Source organism: Telmatherina bonti, assembly GCF_933228915.1.
Source record: "Telmatherina bonti genome assembly, chromosome: 22".
In the NCBI taxonomy this organism is placed as follows: Eukaryota; Metazoa; Chordata; class Actinopteri; order Atheriniformes; family Telmatherinidae; genus Telmatherina; species Telmatherina bonti.
Window position 1 is genome coordinate 26401833 of NC_136631.1, and position 21143 is coordinate 26422975.

At 39.9% G+C, this 21143-nt stretch overlaps 2 protein-coding genes across 2 annotated transcripts in view; one reads left to right on the plus strand and one right to left on the minus strand.

The window, feature by feature from the left end:
- zfyve26 (zinc finger, FYVE domain containing 26) overlaps positions 1-10768 on the plus strand; it is a gene marked incomplete at its 3' end in the record, with an annotated part of 28223 nt that extends 17455 nt beyond the window's left edge. Inside the window, exons 25-43 of the mRNA XM_079262604.1 lie at positions 232-408; positions 1441-1690; positions 1808-1906; positions 1991-2178; positions 2377-2513; positions 2636-2664; positions 2797-2933; positions 3319-3539; positions 3883-4030; positions 4148-4357; positions 5192-5407; positions 5867-6064; positions 7897-7977; positions 8075-8202; positions 8327-8501; positions 8766-8825; positions 8913-9095; positions 9177-9227; positions 10559-10768. Of these exons, the coding sequence (XP_079118730.1) occupies positions 232-408; positions 1441-1690; positions 1808-1906; positions 1991-2178; positions 2377-2513; positions 2636-2664; positions 2797-2933; positions 3319-3539; positions 3883-4030; positions 4148-4357; positions 5192-5407; positions 5867-6064; positions 7897-7977; positions 8075-8202; positions 8327-8501; positions 8766-8825; positions 8913-9095; positions 9177-9227; positions 10559-10768 (2898 nt within the window). The remainder of the gene's footprint in view (positions 1-231; positions 409-1440; positions 1691-1807; positions 1907-1990; positions 2179-2376; positions 2514-2635; positions 2665-2796; positions 2934-3318; positions 3540-3882; positions 4031-4147; positions 4358-5191; positions 5408-5866; positions 6065-7896; positions 7978-8074; positions 8203-8326; positions 8502-8765; positions 8826-8912; positions 9096-9176; positions 9228-10558) is intronic.
- A 4912-nt stretch (positions 10769-15680) lies between these two features.
- rdh12 (retinol dehydrogenase 12) lies at positions 15681-20832 on the minus strand (the record flags this gene model as incomplete). The annotated part of the gene is made up of 7 exons (XM_079261868.1): positions 15681-15783; positions 17882-18071; positions 18195-18404; positions 19514-19618; positions 19726-19881; positions 20004-20122; positions 20756-20832. 7 exons carry the CDS (start codon positions 20830-20832, stop codon positions 15681-15683), a joined length of 960 nt encoding a protein of 319 aa, XP_079117994.1.
- Positions 20833-21143: the final 311 nt, after the last annotated feature.

The following is a 21143-nucleotide window of genomic DNA, read 5'->3' on the forward strand; positions in this document are numbered from 1 at the left end:
CCTGCTTTAGTGCAAAAATACCCCAGTCCTTTATTGTGATAGTTCAGAGAATTTAAAGGAATCTTAAAGCTGACATTAACTGGTAACAAATGGGAGACTCATGTTTACACTACGCTGGAAAAAATAAGTTATCCTTGTATAATTTAGCTGCAAGTTAATTTATATTTAGTGTCATGCTCTGTTTTTTCCTCTTGTTATTAATTTCCTTTGTCCTTCGCTTGGTTCATTTAGCTGCTCGAAGGCATCTCAGACCTACTTGTTGGCCTGGATGTTTGTGAGCGTGCTTTGGATAGCCGTCCCGGGTTAGATGCCTGCCACTTCCTCGCCGACTACCTCACCCTGCATTTCCAGAGACATGTGTCTCAAGTACGTCGGCAGCACATCCATGCTCTTCATCTGGGCTCTAAGGTTTGTAACGATGAAGTTTTGATGTATGATATTAATTAGAATGATAAACATTTTGTTATAGAGCTGTGACGAAATCCTTTTGTCCCGATTCGATTCCGATTTTTTTGGATGCCGATTTGATTTAAATTGCGATTCTCACAATTCTTCAATATTGTGGATCTTTGTAGATTAAAAACAAAAAAAAAAAGTGTATAAAACTTTTTTTGGCTCGTCATTTTTGTTGATTTAAATTAGGAAAAAACAACACAGTTGCCAGATCATCATTCTGCTGCTATAATGTCCAAAAAGACAAGTAAAAAGATCAATAAAAACAATAAGAATTACAAAAATTACATAGTGGATTTTTTTTTTTTTTTTTGAAAAAACAAACAAAAATCAGTTTTAAAATTGTGAAGGAAAAAATTCGAACATCTGATTTTTCGGTTCGATTTTTCCACCCCTTATTTCTTACTCCTCTCTGATATACATTAAAGTTGTTTGGTTTTTTTTTTTTTTTTTTTTTTTTTTTTTTTTAAATAGATATATTATATTTGATAAGTTTAGACAAGGGATGGAACATTTTTTGGGGCTTTTGTTGCCTTTATTTGACAGTAGCTCAGCAGAAAGGGTGTGGTAGAGAGAGAAAGCAGGTGACGTGCAACAACAGGCACCAGCTCAGGTTTCACACCTAAAGTCACGGAGCTGTAGCTTCTGGCTGCCAAACGCGGCTCCAGGAAACTGATTTCTTAGAGCTGGTATGAAAGTATGTTCTTGTGTTTCCTAAAATTGTTGTCTGTCACGTAGTTCGTCATGTCTGTTTATTTGGTTGTAAAGTCACCGTAATTTCTTACAACACAATGAGACACCCTGACTTGGAGAAAAAAAAAAACAAATTTGATTTTATAAAGGGTTTTTTTAGTTAATGTCCTAAAAAATATGTGGATACAGTGTGATTATATCTGAAGTGAACATCCTGTACTCAAAGCTTTTAATTCTCTCTCCCCAGCTGAATGATGTCATATGCTGAGTTCACAAACATGTTTCTTTCTCCAGGTGTTGCTGACTCTCCCCGCGGCAGTGAGGCAAGACTATTTCCCTCTGCTCTCTGAGCCACTGCTGATGCTCGAGCAGCTTTTGATGAATTTGAAGGTGGATTGGGCAGAGGTGGTGGTCCGAACCCTGCGGAACCTGCTGGTTGGCCAGGATGCAGGCTTCAGTACTGAGAACATCGATAAGCTTCTAGCAGACTACGCCTGCAAAGCTCTCGACTTCTCCTGTGCTCCCAAAGAGAGGTCTCGATCTGGTCAGTAGGAGTGCACAACACACTGACTGTTTCTCAGTTTAGTGTCAAGTACTAAACAATCATTGGATAGGTTAAACTTCACAGAGTTGTTTATATAAGCTGCACATTCTGCTGCAGACTCTGTAATCAGCCTCCAGGATGCATTGATGCAGTGTCCCGCTCAAGATAGCGGCTCTCAGTCGTCCAGCCGGATTGAATCTCCTGCATCTTCTTCAAGTGAGACGCATGAACATTCTTACAGGTGATAAATATGATCCTTTTTTTAAGTTATTGTGTTAACTTGCCTGTGCTTTATTACAGACAGCACTCCTACACACACATTATCTGTAAACAGTGCTGACAAGGACAGGGATCGCAGCTCACTGGGGCAAAAACGCCCCTCGTCTGCCAAGTTTCAGCCTCCAGATCAACCTCCAGCCCGTAAGGACTGGGTCCCTGACAGCCAGCAAGATGTGTGCATGGTCTGCCGGCGTGAACGGTTCACCATGGTCAGTGAGCAAAAGGATGTGAAACTCAATTATATGTTCAGGGAGTAAAAAGAATAACCTGCAGACATGTACACTGGTAAATTTTATTTAGTCCAGAATAAGAGAAAAAGCAAAACGCAGATAGAAAGCATGCAAAGAGTAATATGGTGATTAAATTAAATGTTTCTGCATTTATTTCTGCTTTCTTTTTTCTTTTAGTTTAACAGACGGCATCATTGTCGTAGATGTGGCCGTCTGGTCTGCCAGGCTTGCTCTGAACGGAAGATGTCTGTTGGCGGCGGTCCAGGAGAGGAAGTCCGAGTCTGTGACCAGTGCTACAGCTACTTTCACGCAGAGTAAGACACTTTTTAATGGTGAAGGGATTCTTTTTTTCTATGTGAAAGTTTAAGTTGGATTATGAAAGGATTCACAAGTCATTTTTAGAAGAAAATGATTTGAACTTCTTTTCTTTTTGCAGCTCTGACAATGAGCTTGAGACAGCTGAAGGTAGACTAAATAATACCTCATTTGTTGTTTTGATTCCTGCAACGACCTGATTTTTACTGTTATATTTTCAGAATATGTGTCATTATTCCTTCTTCTCACTCTGTCTCGCTTTGCTGCCCCGTCTTTGTGCAGTGGCTGGAAGCCCTGTGGTCGTAGTCGAAGCTCTGGATGGGATGCTGCCTCTTCCTGAGGTGATCCATCGACAGTTCAAACTCAGCACAAACACTGCTGAGAACCAGCTGCTGCGGAGCGAGTTCTACTATGAGCAGGTCTGGTTTTGCACATCACGATCCTGTCTGTTTCTATTCTACAGTCAAAGCACTTTATATATGATAAGTGATCAATTAACCATAGCAGTGAACCTAACATGCATGTCTTGTGAGTGGAAGGAACCTACGCATACACATGGAAACTCCACTAAGAAAGGCCACTGTTGAAACCTTCATGCTGTGAGGTCACAGTGTGAACCACTATGCCACCATGCTGCCCAGTTGTGTAAACCCAGTTGGGTTTATCTCTCATTAACCTTGAGCTGTGGAAAGACAGAAGCGTATCCAAGATAAATAGAAACAATGATCAAGTGTAGTGTGTCTTTAAGCAGAGCTGATTCAGTCAGATCCTTGAGGTTAAACGCTGTGTCGCCGACTCCTGCAGGCTCCCAGTGCACACCTCTGTGTGGCCATCTTGTCCCTGCACAGTGACCAAACGGCCTGTGGTCACCAGCTCATCAGCCACTGCCGATCCCTTTCTCGGAAGCTGACCAACCCCGAGGTGGATGCCTGCCTCCTCACTGACATCATGCGGCAGCTGCTGTTCAGCGCCAAGTTGATGTTTGTTAAAGTCGGCCGCAGCCATGACCTCGCCTTGTGCGACAGGTGAGACGGATATTCAGATTCTGTTTTGTGAGCAGTTGTTTCATCAAGCTGTGAGAGTAAAACGAAACAAGATTATTTCAAACATCTTAACCAACACGGGACTATTTGCTAAGCTGTAACTCATCAGATGACTATCAGTAGTAGCCTGATTACAACAGCTTAAATTTCAGGAAGTATGTTAATATTAGTTTCATAGATCTAATTAAAGCAGTAGTGACGGCATGTCACCACACCTTCTGTATTTATCATAGGGGTGGGTCTGCTTGTCCTTCTGTATTTCTCTCTAACACAGACTTGCTTACTGTTTTTACTTCCGCTCCTCTCTTCCTCCTCATGTTCACAGTTACATCAGTAAAGTTGACGTGCTTAAGATTCTTGTGACGGCCAATTACAAATATATTCCTTCTCTGGATGACATTCTGGAGATGTCTGCTGTTGCACGCCTTCGTAATCAGCTGCTGGAAGCTGAATATTACAAACTGGCAGTGGAGGTGGGGTTTTTTTTTTGTTTTGTTTTGTTTTTTAATAGGTGATGGTTTATTTTATTTCAAACTCCCTGAAAATGAAATTTTTATATGACACCTGGGTGTGTTTGGCTGCTTTGCCAGGTGTCAACCAAGAGCGGCCTTGACCCTGGTGCTGTGTGGCAGGCCTGGGCCATGGCATCTCTGAAAGCAGGAAACCTTTCAGGAGCAAGGGAAAAGTTTGCCCGATGCCTGAAGGCTCCATTCGACCGAAACCAGCTCAAGCAAGGTCCCACTCTGCTGCAGGAGGTTGTCCAGCATCTGGAGGCTTCTGTCCGCCCCACTCAGGGCATGGTAGGACGACCCTGTCATCGTACTGTTTGTCCTCTTTGCATAAAGGACCCACTTATTTTTTAGGAAATATAGCCCTAAATATTAAAGAGAGTCTAATAAGAATATATTAAATATAAAGAAGGTTATATTTTAGCAATAGTAATGTTTTTTCATTGTATACCTTGAGCAACAGGTGTCAAACTCCAGTCCTCAGGAGACGATATCTTGCAGGTTTTTGTTGTCTCCATGCTCCAACACTCCTGACAGAAACTCATAAATAGGTTGACAAGAAGCTGCTGGATCTATTTGTTTCGAATCAGCTGTGTTGGTCGAGGGAAACAACAAAAACCTGCCGGGTACCGGCCCTCGAGGACACCCCTGCCTTCAGCAGTCTTACCTCATGCAGAATGTACAATATTACTTAACCCACAGCTGTGAAAGCAGCTTGACATGTTGAGAATCTCCCACGTATCATTCAGGCTGAGAGGAAGTTGAGTTCTGGCACACGGGAAGTTTGGTGTGTTGATGTTGTCGGCCAATGTTTCATCGTAGCTTACAGACTGGATGAAATATGAGACCTGGTGAAACTGGTCTGACCTCGTGTAACATTTACAGACCTTTACTTTTCAAGCTTCATGCATAATCATAGCAAATAATTAAGAAAAAATCAATACGTTACAATAAAAAAAATATTGTAAATCTATTGTAAAATAGAGGCGGAGAAATGGAAGATATAAGCTGCAATATATAAAGATGTAAATATGAAGACTGCTATGTGGTGCGGACGGGCTGAGCTGATAGATTACACATGCACATATAAGTTCATGACCTTCAGTGTTTCCTTTTTCATCTCAGTCTTATGGTGAAGACATATTGGCATCCCTACGGGAGCTGGAGAATGCTTTGTGCGAGGTCAGCCCTGTAGAGAAACTGGAGGGTCCTTCTCAGAGCAACCACCTCCACCAGGAGTGTCTCTACTACCTGAACACATACGGCACTCACCTGGCCCTGGTCAGCTTCTACATGCGCCATGACTGTGTGACAGAGGCCCTGACTCACCTCCTCAACAAGGTGAGGCTCAGCTTGTCGGATTGGTGATGTAGACGAAATAAACTTGCACGGAGTCAGGTGACCTTTCAATGTCGGTTTTTCTTCTGGTTGTGAGTAAATGAAGCAGTTGATACCATAAGTGGCACCAAGTACAAGACTGAAAATAGAAAACTTCGTCCTCCTTTCTGGTTCAGTTTAAGTAGTCTGAAGATCATCTGACCCAGCTTCACAGATGCTTTGGCGCCTCTCTGTTGCCAAGATTTCAGATCAGGCAAGCTGTCAGGTTACACCATGTGAACTTAATGTGGTCCATGTGACTTTTCAACCCAGAGAGACAAGTTTTAAGATTATATAACCCTCAAATGTTTGTGCATATAATGTTACACTTGCTCAAAGTACTGGGACACATGAAGTTCCTTTTATGTATTTATTTTCTTTCTTTTGTTTTGCTTCCGTTGACATGTTTTACTATTGGCTCAGGAATGTCCAGAGGAGGTGTTTCTCGAAGGAATCTTGCAGCCATGTCTGGAGCGGGGGCTTCTTGGCATGCTACAGGGCATAATGGAAAAGCTGGACCCCAGCCTGGACACATGCAGCATCTACCTCATCGCCTCCTGCCAGTTCCTGCAGCGGCGGGGATACTATCACTGTCTGTACCAGCTCCAGCAGTTCATGATGGTACGGTCCCTTTAGGTTTTTACCCTTTTATGTAAAATTTTCTGGGTCAATTCCAAATTATTCGGTGGAAATACAGAAAATGAAATGTAAACTACTGATTTTCCCCAAGAAACATTTTTACGCCAGAATGTTTTTACAATCAAATACTTAAAATGTTGACTTTGTGGTTTTTTCTGATAACAGTAGATTCTGCATAATATTTTTAGTTTACATATCTGTGAGTTTGAATTTAGTTTCTTTCCTAAAAGTTCTTGGTTGAATCTGAGGAAATTTGGGTCTCTGCACACTAAAAGTAGCTCCCGGTATGTTTATGCACAAAACAAAAACAAAATAAAAGAGTTAAGTTTCAGGCCACGGCCCTTCCTCCAAAATGTCACTTTTTCTTTTGCTTTGTGAAGAAACATATCGGGAGCTACTTCCAGTGTTCAGATGTATTTTTTTCTTTCTTTTTTTTCTTGGCACTATTTGTCTTTGGATCAGGAACCTAGCTTCATCTCAGTTAGGATGTACGTGATTTAAACTTTTTTTAACTTGAATCTTTTTAAAGTCCCAAAGAGGTTTATTTTATCAGAATTTACTATAAAAAGCTAAAATAGGAAAAATGTTCATTTTTCTTGAGTAATAAACTCTGTACTTGGGTTGTTTTGATGCCATTTTTATCCATCTGATCCGGATTCCGATTCATGAGACTTGGATATCTACCGATACAGAGTACTGATCCAATACTTGTGTTATGTTGTCAAGAGATTGATTAAATTCATAACTTTTTTTATATTTACAGTAGACTTTGATGAGATTGCTATTGCCGTCAGTCAAAGGCCTAGCGTAGATTAATCAAAAACATTGATTTATCAAATTAATACACCCATATTGAAGAATTTCGATTAAAAAAATCTTGAAATTGGACTCACAGTGAACGTTTACCACAACGGCAGCAGCTGTGATTTGTTACGCTTTTCCTTGAAGGCAGCAAAAGTTATAATCCTCTCCTTTATGTGACGGCAATCCAAATGCAAGAGGTATTTCTGGCAGCATTCGCGTCACCTCTGAAAACTTCACCATTGTATACGAGGCATGTCACTGTTGGCTGGTGGGATTTTCTATTGAGGGATTTAACTATGCAGGAATTATAACACAATGCTAAATGTTAACACAACAGTGACTTGCGTGAAGCTGCTTCTTTGCCTGCCAACTCAAAATAATCACGACACAAGACGGCATAACTTAAAGTGTCTGTTTGTGGTACGCTTGGGTAGGAAAACAAATATTCTGTTTCCTTGGTATCGGATGGTGTTTAGACACATCGGGATCAGCGAGTCTTTTTGATGCTAGTATCGGTAGCAGCCCATCTCTACTCTGAACCTCATGCATCGTCTTTTATCGTTCCACAGACCAAATTTAGAAGTTCAGTTGAATCCATCAACAAAACTTGTTTCCGATGTTGAAGGATTTTCTGCAAAAAAGATATTAATGGCTCATTCCAAGATAAATAAAACATAACTAATTTGAATTGATTGCATAGTAAATAAAACAGTTTTCAGATATATATTTAATCAATGTCAATTTAATTTAAATTATTTAAAATGTAAAATGTAAAATCACAAAAATGATACTTAAAAATGATCTAGCAACATGCATGTAATCAGTTATTTGGCATAAATCTTTGTTACTGATGCAAACTGCAAGTTTGAAGCATTTTGACATTGGCTTCATTTTTCAGGCTTAGAGGCTAAATCTGTCCAAGATTTGCTGTTTCTGGTCCCAGTCTTTAAACTTAAACAAGTCTTTTACGATTTAACATGTATTTAACTTTTAAATGTTGTTTTGTACAGGACCATGTGCGTGCTGCTATGACCTGCATACGATTCTTTACACAAGGAGCAAGTTCATACCTACAGCTGGGGGAGCGGCAGGTGTGTATGTTTTCCTTTTTACACTCATACAGCTGAAGCTAAAATTTTCTGCTAATGCAACACAGCTGATCCTGACTTTAAACTTGTCTTTTTTCAGCGCTGGTTGGTGAGGGCCAAAGAGCACCTGAAAACATACCTGCAGGAGCAGCAAGGCCGGGGCGCTGTGAGGAAAAAATCTTCGGTCAGCTCTATCAGGAAGATGATGTCTTCCAGTGACGTGTCCAGGTTATTTGAAAAGTTCTCCTGTTGATTAGACCTTAGTTTAATTTAACTTTGAGGCGTTTATTTTCCATCCATGTTGTTCCACGTTACTTTAAAGCATTAATGTCTGTTGTCTCGTTTTTATTAGGCACATGAATACAATCGAGCTCCAGCTGGAGGTGACTCGTTTCCTCCATCGCTGCGAGACTACCACATCCTCCAAAGCCTCACAAACCAGCACAGCATCTGTCAAGCCCTCAGGATCCAGTTCCCCACCCACACTGTTTGGTGGAAGCTCAGTAAAGATTGAGGTTGCCTGCATGGTAAAGATCTGATTGCTACTATTCCATATTCTAACTGTGCTTAGGTTTATTTCATTCAGGAACAGTTCAAATTCTAATAAAACACATGAAAAATACGAGTTAAAAATGTCTGAATTTGCCACCAGACTATTTTTCATCTGAGGACTAAATCTAAAAAAAAATCAGTAATATTTATAGATTTCTAATCCACAAATTTATTTAAATGCACTTGATTTTGGATGAGTGTGAAATTAATTTGATGTTTTTTATTTTGTGATAATAAAGGTGATGCTCGGAGGAAAAAACATTGAAGAGGGATTTGGCATTGCCTACAGAGTCATACAGGTATGTTCACCCTTTCTTCCTAAAGTTCCTAAACATGTTAACGGTTAGACAAGACTGGAAGGAATTGATTGCCTCTTCTTCTATTAGGACTTTCAGCTGGAGGCCCAGGCCGTCTACGTCCGGGCCGGCCAAAGGCTCGTCCGTCAGCGGCAGTATGGAGCCGTGCGGCAGCTGCTGAAATGTGTGGGCGAATCAGGCACTGCCACCAAGAATGACTGCGACAGCCTCATCCTCAGCTGTGTCTCCATCGCAGATAAAGTCCCAGCTGATGTGAGTGGCAGAAATATTTTGAAGCTTCACATGTTTCTGCATTTGGACATGCTGATTTTTTTTATCCTTGTTTTGGTTTAGGCCAAGGACCTGGAAAGTCTCATTCTGGAGATAAAGAGCACAGAAAACAAGGTAGCATGATACTGACTGCATCTTGCATCAGGCCATCTTTTCCCAAATGTAGGGATCTTATTTAATGGCCCTGACTGTTCTTCATCAGAGAGCTCGGCATTAACTTTTTCCACGGTACAATAACACTGCGCAGGTACAAAATGTAGGAACATCACTCTGTCTGGACATCTGTCACTCTGGTTTGTCGTTTTGGTTTGTCAGACTTTAACAACCTTTCCCAGGTCTGACCTGCAGGGTTAATTAACAGCTCTTTCATGGCAGAAAGATGTCTGCTCAGTGCTCGTTGCAGAAATATGAGCAGGTTGTTTATTTGCACATGTTATAGGAAGACCTGCTGCAGCTCGGTGCTTCTGACTTTGGGTCGTTTACGTCCCGCTGTTGTCTTTAAAAGTGTTATACAGTACCAGTCAAAACTTTGGACACACTTTCCCATTGGATTTAATAGGAAAGTGCGTCCAAACTTTTGACTCATAGTGTATGTTTACACTTTGTCGTCAGGAAACTACATTTCATTGCAAATGCTGAGTTGCATTGAAAGAAGTGCATGAAATAAATTGTGACACTTTCTTTTCATGTACTCTCAAACACCTGCAAACACACACCTCACCTCCATCTGCCCTGTTGTTTTAGTGGATAATATGGCTATGACTTTAAAAGAAGCACAGTAGGGGAAAAAAAGTGCATTCAGATACATTGTTGGAGCTGCTTCAGCTTTGATTAGCAGGGTTTTATTGCTTCTATAAGCTTATGTACTTAATGCAGCTGATTGTTCATAAAGATCTTTGCTTTGATAATGACGGAATCAGATCATGGTGTTGGTTGTTTTCCACCACATCCCAAAGATCATCAGAAAGATTAGGGTCTGGACTCTGTGGTGGCCAGTCTTCTTTTTTTTTTTTTTTTTTAATGATGTCTCATACTTCCTGAAGTCAGTATGATAACTTCTGGCATTGAAACTTCAGAATATACCTGTTCCCTCGGGGGATAAAATAAATGTTATTCAGTGTTTCAGGGCATCAGGTGGCTTTGGTTTTGGACCTTATTGAAGCAAGGTAGTGTAAGTTGCATCGGTGCACGTGGTTTGTAACAATTTTTTGCACTGAATGGGGGGAAAAAATTACAGCAAAAATGCTTGACTAGCAACTTAATGGTTGCTAGTCAAGCATAATTTTCTAATGAAACTTACCCTGTTGATCTTCTGTACTTCAGTGACATGCTCACAAAATCAGTAGTATCCTCTCTACATTAGTAAGTCGTGTCTTTAAACATTCAGAAAGTTGTTTAAAACAAGATCATTTTTTTCTTTTTCATTTTTTTTCTTTTCTCTGCAGATAAAAGCTTACCTGGTGTGCAGCAAGCTGAGGCCAGCGTACCTGCTGGCAGTGAAGCTAGAGTCGAGCAGAGCTGGCCCATTGGTCCAGGACGTCCTACAAGCAGCTGAGGAGGCACAAGACTCTGTGATGCAGAATATCTGCCGTCAGTGGCTCTCCGAACATAACAAGTCACCTCAGCAGCGTCAGAGCCGACCCAGTGACAGGTAAAGGCAGGGGCGGCAAAACAGAGGATTGATATTACCAGCCTTTTTTTTTTTTCTTTTTTTTTCTTTTTTTTTTAACACCATTCAGTTATTCATATGTTTAAAAAAAAAAAAAAAAAAAGTGGAATAAATTTACGTCGGATGCTAAATCATTAGCATACACTTTTTACTAACACACACTGCAGTACTTGCTTTAAAAACTACACTGCAGAAGACTCAAAGCTAAATTCCTCTTCATCGGTATCTCAGCATCATCATCACCAACAATACAGCTGACTGCAAACAATTCAGATCTTCTCCTAGCTTCTAGTTTCCAGCAGAGATCTATAAAAAAGAAAGGATAGTTTTCTGAAACTTGCTACAAATTGAATGATTTACTCTTCAAACTTCTCTCACTGATGTCACATCACGTGAAGCCATGTTTCAGATTTCACTCGTCTTCCACTAAAAACTCATTTTACATTTATACTTGTACTCAACACGAGTGGCACTGTGACTTTCTTTCATATTATCTAAAACCAAAGAAGGGAAACTAACTCGTCTATGCTGACGCTTATTTTTTCCCTCTTTTCTAGATGTTTTTTAATATTAATACACATCAAGTAGTTGTTTAGTTTTTCCTCTTCGAGCAAACGAATCCCCTCGAGTGGACTAGTCAAAGGTGTATGCTAATGTGTTAGCATTGGGCTCTAAAGTTACTAATTTACTTCGTTATCAAACTGTCGGAAACTCTGGACAGGGACAAAATGTTTTTTGTTTTAGATCAGAACCTCATGTTATTACTTTGTGTTTTAGTTTGAGTTGCCCCCCCACCTCCCCAGCTCCTGTAAAGCTGTGAATCACCGCTGTGCTTTAATCTGGAAGCGTTCACTTATCTCTAACTTGTACGGTATTTGGTTAGAAGGAATGCTTAATATCTCTCTACATGCCAGAAATGAAATCGGTACAGTTGAGCATAGATAACGTGCAAATTTATGTCCTACCTCAGCCGAAAGGGAAAATGCCTTTTAAGTGAAAGGCACTCTGACAAACCTATTTCTTTCTCTTTTTTTATTTTTATTCTCATTGTCTGTGTATGAATAAATTTTTCACTTGTGATGATAAGATGCCAGGAATGTTACAAACCCTGAAGAAGTGTTGGATTGATTACGAGGCAGTTTATTCGTTTTACATGTACAGAACATGTTGTGGTCAGCTTTTAATTATGACATTTAAAAATTTAATTCAAGGGCATTTTAAGATGTTGCTGAGAAATTTCCTGTGACACGTTAATGTTGAGGATGAAATACAAAAAGGGACCCTCTTTATACATTATTAGCAAAGACTCCCCAGGTGTTGGTTGTCTTTTGTTTTGCTTTTGTAGTCGACATGACCCACATCTGTATCGGTCTCTTATTTAAATTATTGGTAACTGACTTAAATACTTTAAAAAGAAGGGATTTATCCTGGAAACACTTGTTTGTGCTTAACATGACAATCAGCTAATGTCTCTAAAGCTGCCTTTTCAGATTTGTGTATTTCAGTATTTTAGTCTCACGTCTGCATGTAGAGGAGGAACTGTGATGTTCTGTGTTGTGTCCATCTGTTGCACCAGAGACAGAGATCCCTCCCACACTGAATGCTCAGTGAGGACTAATGAAGACTTGAGATGGATGCTAATCCTCAACTCTTTCACTGTTGTAACTCGCCACTGCCGCACTTTATACTAAAAGAAATCTTTGGGGGGGAAATTGTAACATGTAGTGCAGCAACTGCTTAAATGCAGGAAGGATGATTTTTCTCCATTATTTGTAACATTTAAGAAATGACTAAATAAAAAGATGAACATTGAGAAAACATTTTTATTTACTTACTTGTTTGCAGTTTGATTCTATTTTTTCCTCATAAAAGTACATATTACATACATACATATATACATATATTAACATATTATGTAGTGGGAAATTGGTTCATTACCTCACACACACCGGATCTAATTTCACAGATTTATCTCTCCTTTAATGATTTCATTTTGACAGGGCTGGTGAAAATCTCAAACTTATTTGATGAATGTAAGCTTACAATTACCTGGGGCCCCCGATGAGGATCCCAGCCCCCAGTTTGAGAACCACAGCTGTAAAGCAAAATAGTTAACTCCTTATATACTTTCAGTTTTATTTTTCTTTGTCCAAATTCTGTAAAAATGATTCAATTCAAGCGTTTATTCTGTATACACAGTGGTCCTTGTTCTCTCTCTTTGTGTCCTGTGGGGTTTTTAGGGAGTTTTTTTGTCTGGGCAAGAGTGACAAAGTATTTCTTTATGTTTCTCCACTCACACTCCTCCTAAGATACAGACCATGTTGTTCTCTATTGTTGCTTGTTAATTTCCTCCCTTTCTTAATATGTCACAATATTTTCCTTGATGTTTCAGGTTTTATTTCATGTTATCTTAGAAATAAACTTCCTTTCTGAATCTAGGCCATATGCTGTGGTAAATTTCTACTTCCGTCCCACAGAGCTTCTCCGCTTCGGTTGCAGGCTTGTTCTCACCATGCATGCAAATTAGTAGTATGACCTTGGAAGTAGTCAGTAGGGGTGGGAAAATCTAATCGAACAAATATCTGGATATTTTGCTTGACAATTTTAAAATGGATTTTTTTTTTTTTTTGTTAAAAAAATCCATTTTAAAATTTTTAGATAAATAAAAATAACCCATTATAAAATTTTGGTCATTTTTATTGTTTTTATTAATCTTTTTTACTTGTCTACTTGGGTATTATAGCAGCAGATTGTTTGGCTTCTGTGTTGGTTTTTCCGAAGTGAACCAAGAAAAAGCCTAGCAAAAAAAAAAGTTTTGTACATTTTTTTTGTTTGTTTTTTTAATCTACAAAATTCAGCAATATGGAATAATTGTGAGAATCGCAATTTAAATCAAATCTGCACCCAAAAAATTGGAATCAAAACGAATCGGGACAGAAGCATATCGTCACGGCCCTAGTAGTCAGAGTTGGCTCCTTCAGTGTTGTGTGTGGGATCTATAGCCTATCTGGACTCACCTTTCTAAAGAGCTACATTAGATTTAAAGCAGAAATCATCAGCCGCAGCACTGACGCCTGACTTTAAAATGATAATTCGAAGCATTCAGAGATCACAGACCTCTGCCACGCCATACGGTCACTCACCTGAGAAGAAAACCCAACAAAGGCCCAACCTCACCATTCATTTGGCATTATTTCAAGTCTGTTGTTACATTTGTTGCTGTCCACTTTTCAATCTTCATATGTACTCGCTGTATTTTAAACCTGCTAGATCAGCAGGTCCAGAATATCAGCATGAACTGGGTCAAACAATGGGATTGAAACACCTACCGTGTCATTGTGGTTTTTTTTTTTTTTTTTTTTTTTTTTTTTGGCCAGTGATTCTGTGCACCATCTGTTGAACTACAAGCTGTAATGACAAAAGTATTCCTTTTCCCCCCATCATAAGTCTTTTTTTTTTTTTTTTTTTTTTTTTTTTTAAATTCCTGGATCTGGACGGGTATTTGGATCAGTTTTTTTTTGTTTTTTTAAAAAAAATTATTATTTTTTATTTTTTTAATTATTATTTGGATCACTGTTAAAATGCAAACACTTGTTCATTATTCCATTTTTGAGATTTTGAGAAAAATTTAATCAAAATCTGTTCATAACTCTGAGTGATATTGCTAAAAGACAGACAGACAAACCCAAACTACTAAAAACATAACTAATACCTTGGGGGAGGTAATAATAACACAAGAGTCGTAATAGGGAGGTTCGAGCAGTGGCTTTTCTGTGTGCAGCTTGCTTGTTCTCCCCCGTGTTAGTGTGGGTTCTCTCCAGGTACTCCAGCTTAGGTTGTAGTACTCTAAATTGTCCCTAGGAGTGAGCGTGAATGGTTGTTTGTCTCTGTGTTGGGTACACCCTGGACAGATCAGCGACTTGTCCAGCAGGGTCCAGAACCCTGCCTCTCGCCCAATGAATGCTGGCTCCAGCTTCCCCGCGACCCTTACTGAGACTAAACAGTCAAGTGAATAAATGAATGAGTCTTAATAGGAATATTTCTGTTTATTTACATAAAATGTAAACATTCAACTCTGAACATGAATATAATTGTAGTAAAAGGCATGTTTGACTTGTATAAAACACTGAATGTAAACTCTTGGCAACTGTACATGTGAATGCTGCGAAGGAATCATGAGTTCGGAGATCCTTAAAAATGTGAAACTGTAGTTCCTCCAGGAATGTGCAGGTAGATTATGCCAGCGCAGGCGGGCATTAAAATCTCTGCAAACATACAGTGAAATGATTCCAGCTCTGATTAGCTTCGAAATAGAAAAAATCTTCTCCTCTTCTACATTGACTGGCAGAGTTATCACAAAATACATCTATGCAGTTCAAGCTGTCGTTCATAGCTGACGCTGCTGAGAAGAACCCCTGCAGTATTTCAGAAACGCTGGCACATAAGTCAAACTATTAAACTGCAAAATTCTGGAGAAAGCAGACAATGTTTGAGAAAAGATGCTGGTTTTTTACCCTGCATTAACCCTTCACTGCACGCCACAGCATTACAATACATCAAGTTGCTTTTTTGCCTACACTGTATGCACGTTGTGTCACACACACACACAAAAAAAACCTTAAAGTATTTGCTTTAACACAAAAATACAGTTGAGTGGTTTTGGTTTAAGGAGCTGTTGTAAAGCACCAAAATACTCAAGTCTTTACGACGTTATCTGTAAGAGCAAAAAAGCAACTTCACATTATGGTACCGTTTATATAATTTACCTGACTGCTTGTTATGTAAGAAGTGTTCAAAGGTAGAGAGCATCAAAACCAAAATGAATCGAATGAATGAACTAAAACAGAAATATTAAGGACTCCTTGGAGAACTGAGACAGAAAGCAGTGAAAAGCGGAATCAGTCCCACTCGATGCCGAGAAGCTCACAGCTGACGTCCCACAGTCTCCTCGCCGTGTCTTCGCTTCTTCCCTGAGGGGCTACAAAGGCAGGGGCGCAGTCGCTGAAATGAGATGAGGAGGAGAGTTGTTATGTAAGGGCTAGTGATGGCATGAGTCACCACTCTGGTTAAAACCATCCGATTTGCCTCTGACCTTGTGCTTGACTTGGGATGGACAATGTTAAACTCATACAACTTCTCAGACTGTCAAACTATCATGGTTTAAAGATCCTTTTAAGTGTTCATTTTAGGTCATAATTTTGTTTTTCTTGCATTCAGATTGCCTTTGATCTATTTGCGGACTTTTAATTATTAAGACAACATTTATTTTGTTTAAAAGTACCATCCAAAGGAGATCTAAGAAAACTGCAGGATCCAAGATGCCATCATAAATAAATAAAGTCCCGGTCATATACTGGTCATATATTGTAGACATGTACAATTCAAGTCCTTGATGGTCACTTCAAATGAAATTGGCCTCTCCAACAACTTGATGTCCTATAAATTACCTATTAATTTAATCCAGCTGTGTTAAAAAGTGGGGAAACATGTAGAACACGTCCCAAGAAGTGGAATTGGACAAACCTCACCTTGTTTTTAAAGTGCTTCAAACACACTTGTCTCCAAGCAGCACATGCTGAAACTGCCTGTACATAAACAGATGCTGGGTGTGGCTTTGTAAGATGTATAACACCCTTAATACCAAGAAGAGCAATTGTCTGGTTCCCACATGAATGACGCCAAGAAGGAGTTTAATGGTTTCAAAGAAAAGATCTGAATAATAGACTTTGTGTGTTTGACTTGTTTAGAGAACAGCCTGTATTTATATTGGTTATATAACAACGTATAACCAACAGAGATGTATTTAGCCTTGTACAGGGTGAACATGGAGGTGAACAGTTGGGGTCAGAAGCTGGACTGACATAAAAAGCACAGGCAACCAGTAAAAGGTCTCTTCTTGCAGATGTGCAAACAGAGATTGACTCATCCTGCACACAGACCTTTGTCTCACTCTGTTTGTCTTAAAAAGTGACAGCGAGACCGTTACCCACTGCTGTCAGCCCTGGCAATGTCATTCGCAGGTAAAGCTGTATTTATATATAGCATTAAAGCACCGTGAATGGGCTGAAAAACCAGCTTCTACCTGCTGACATTCCTGTTCTCATAGACATATTTTTCTTATTCAGGTTTTCATTTTATTGTTAGAAATATCTGTTGACTCATGACTGACGTCATAGCTCAAAGTACCTACAATGTGCACATGGATGCTAGAATTGAACCATGGAGCAATGACGGTTAACAACCCGCAGCGAGGACGTAGGGAGCCATGTTGCACAAACAGAAGAAGTCATGCAAGCAAAGGCAGTCTGGTGCTTCAGACAAGTTTCTTCCAGGAAGCATTTTGTCCTGACATTCACATGGATGTCACTCTTGATATGTACAATGTAAATATTGCAGACTAACAGCAACAATACTCCCTGATGGCGTCAGTCTTTAAGTGAAATAATGCCCTGGGCATTCTGCAAAACTGTCTTCAGGGAGGGTCTAATGAGTATAAAGGTTTCAAGGTCTACAGATCTCAATCCCAGTGAGGGTCTATGTAATGTCCTGGAAAAACAAGTGCATCAGAAGAAGGCTTCAACTTGCAGCCTTTATGGACCTAACCTGAAAAAAGCTGTAGAATAAAGATGGCAAATAATTCAGTGGTTTAGTTTTAAAGTGGGCTGGCTTTCTATATTTTTAGTTTCTCACAAGAGACAGCAGGACGCAAAATGCTTCTTTAATAATACAAGAGGGTGAGAACAGATTAGTAAATGTCTTTTTTTCAGAATTACAAACCCACATTTTCTGTCAGCCGCTCCACTGCAGCAGGAATTAATCCATTTTAAAATAAAACATTTCCTTCAAGAAGCGATTTATGTTTTCTGTTTGTAGACCAGCCATTTTCACTTTAGTCCCTCCAGGGGCCACAGTCCTTCAGGTTTTCAATGTTTCCCTGCTCCAACACATCCTGATCAAATGACTTTTTTGTGCAAAACTTCATTTAAATTGAGTCAGGTGCGTTGGAGCAGAGAAACGGTGAAAACCTGCGGCCCTCGTGGGACCACACTGAATAGCCTGGTGCGGATTCTCACTGAGCAGCTTTCTTGTTTTCTCCTACCTGAAGTGTTTCCCAGAGATCGAGTGCAGTTCATCTGCCACGGCACAGTATATGCTGGTTTGTGCTCCTTCTCGTGGAGTTTTCAGGAACATGGAGAAGACGGTGAACAATATCGTCATGAGAGTCGAGTGTCTGGTCAAGTCTGAGTTCACCGTCCCCGGGTGGACCGAGTTCACCGTCACATTCGTACCTGCCGAAGCAAAAGATGGCGCCGTATTTTACATGGAATCACTCTTCCTGGTCTTTCCTTATTCCGTTTTACCGGAGAGCGTAATGTTAGACACGTTTTTATGGTTTTATGTGTTTGTTTTACCTTTGAGTCTGCGAGCCAGTTCTCTGGCAAAGAGCACATTGGCCAGTTTGCTCTGGCAGTATGCTAATCCGCTGTTGTAGCTGCCCTGGCTGTGAAGGTCATGGAAACGGATCCAGCCAAAATTATGCGCCAGAGATGAGACCACTACGATACGTGCCGGCGCGCTGCGCTTCAGCAGCCCCATCAGCAGGTAGGTCAACAGGAAGTGACCTGTTGGAAATAAGAAAGATGTCATCAGAATGACCTGCTTCTCACCAGGTCCCCTTTCATCGGATCTGAGTGAAAATCAACCTTTTAGGGAACATTTTAAGTTTAAGGAGTTAGCTGCATGCTTGCTACTACGGCTAAAAAGTGTAAAAATTAGGTTATAATTTATAAATATGAGTTTTCAAAAGTTTGTTCAGCAAAGAATAAAACCAGATAAAAACTCTGAAACTAATGTGTGAGTAAGATCAGCTATATTTTACTAAAATGAGGACCGATAAAGGGAAAGTTTTGGAGAATGTACACTGAAAACACATAACTGAATTTTAAGATGTTCTCTATAAATTTAAATGATCAGTGTGTTTATGACAATTTTTAAGAAATATTCCTTCTAATGAAACTTGCTTCTGAGGTTGAATTTGCTCAAAGTTAGGGAAAAGTTCATCTTAGGGGAAGTTGGACCACCTTAACTGACTGTTCATGGTGAAAGTTGGTGCATCTAAACTGGAGTGAGTCCAAGAGGTTTGTCTTTGTGATGGACTTGCGGTCTGTCCAAGATAACAGCTGGGATGGACTCCCGTCCCGCACCTCTAAACTGGTATAAACCGGTATAAACAATGGATGAACTGTTCGAATTTCTGAGTCAATTTGTTCAACAGAAAAGGTGTGAAATAAAAAGAAAAGACTTAAAAGAGGTGAAGAAATATTACAGACACTGAAAAACATTTTAGTCTTAAACAACTCTATTTTGGCAAAAAAGAGTCAGCTACAACTTGGAAACAAGTCCAAACAACTACTTCTGAAGGTTGCAGTGAAATGTGAATCGTTGCTCTTGTCATATAGTTTTAAACTAGACTCTGATCTGGCTAACAGACTTTGCCTCAGTTTGCATCACAGCTTTTAAAAATAATAATAAAAAAAAAAGGTTTAGCATGATTTTATGTGCATTATAAATGCTGGATAAAATGATGGATGCTACAGACTGGGCAAGACTCATGTTTGCCACAATACAGAGGCTTGGATCAGTTGACCTACTGGCTAACCTAACCCCACTCTTCTTTACTTTAGTCTGCATTGTTGTTTATTGATTTCAGGGCATTTCTGCAAGATCTTACCCAAATGATTGACTCCAATATGCATTTCAAAGCCATCAATAGTTTTCATATAGGGGCACATCATCACTCCAGCGTTGTTTATAAGAATGTGAAGCTGGTTGACCTCTAAGGATGAGAATGCCACAATGTTAAAGCTGGAAAGGTTAAAAATAATAAAATAAAATACACCATACGGTGTAACTAAATGTGAATAACTTCGGCCCTGCTCTCACCTCTCAGAAACATCTGAGCAAAAGTTCGTATGGAGCAGGTATCTGCTAAGTCAAGCTCTCGAACCTCCACTTGTGCTCTGGAATACACAGCTCGTATACTGGCTGCAGCCTCTTCGCCCTTTTCCACGTCTCTGCACGCCATGATCACCCGAGCCCCTGTTAAGTAAAGGAAGCAAGATATAAGGGAAATCTGCTGGCTTTTGGTTGTGCCTTTTCTGAAGGCGGATTCTGGTGCTTTGGGACCAACTCCTTGCAAATGTGTGTGCACTTTCGATCACCTCGTATTGCCAGGTCCAAAGCAGTTTCCTTCCCTATTCCTGTATTGGCTCCAGTGATAAGCACTGTCTTCCCATCCAAACGAGATGTGGACCTGCACACTCCTCCTGCTGCATACCTTCTGTTCAAACACATGGGCAGCAGATCAGAACACTCACTGAATCCCAAATCACAGGAAAACAACTCCATCTGAATGACAAGTGATCCATTTTGCAGTCAGTATTACTCATGTCCTCATTAGGATTGGACATATGGGAAATCTGGCTTAATAATTCATGGAAAAACTTGGCTGATAAACAGTCCTAAGCGAGAAGTCGTATGACCCACGCCACCGAGCACGACCGCCCCATATCCAATGGTTTAGTTGGAGTAATGCATACTGATATAACTCCTCCCACGCGCACGCTCCTGATAGGCCCAAGCAGCTGAGATGAGAGACACCCGGTTCATCTCTGTGCAAAAAAAAAACAACAAAAAAAAAAAAAACTCCCACAGCTCCTTTCTGTTTCATTGATTTTCTGCTCTGAAATTCCATCATCGTCGAGGAAAAATGACAAATAATGAAAAAGCACCATTAAAATGACCATAGTGAGGTAAATGAGCAAACAATGTTTAATCTCTGATTAAAAGAACGGACCAAATCGCAGTAATTACATCAGTGCAATGCTATGTCTTGTCAACCAAGTAACTTGTCAGTGATGTGTTAAAGACACTGAATTTCTATGAGAATGAACGAGTGTTTTCTGCTACTTACCGTATATGTGGAGCAAATGAAATCACCAGCAGCGTCACCACCCCGAGGCCTGCAATAATTAATAAGAGAAACATCATGCTACGGATTTACGCTTCTCTGTCTCCTCCAGCGGGATGCTGTTGATGTGTAGGCAGAACAGCTGATGTCAAAGATAACAGGGTGCAAAACGCAGCGGTGGGTGAAGGATACATGGCGAAATGGATCACGGGATTGTAGTCTTTAAAACCTAACGCAACGGAAAAAATTGTCTTCTTTTTGTTTACATGTTCGGGTTTGTATTGTTTTATTAATATAACTATATATTCATTTAAGAATTGGTCACATATGAGATTTTAGTGTTACCAATACCTTTATTTTTCAGTTTCAGTCACAATAAACACACCCCATT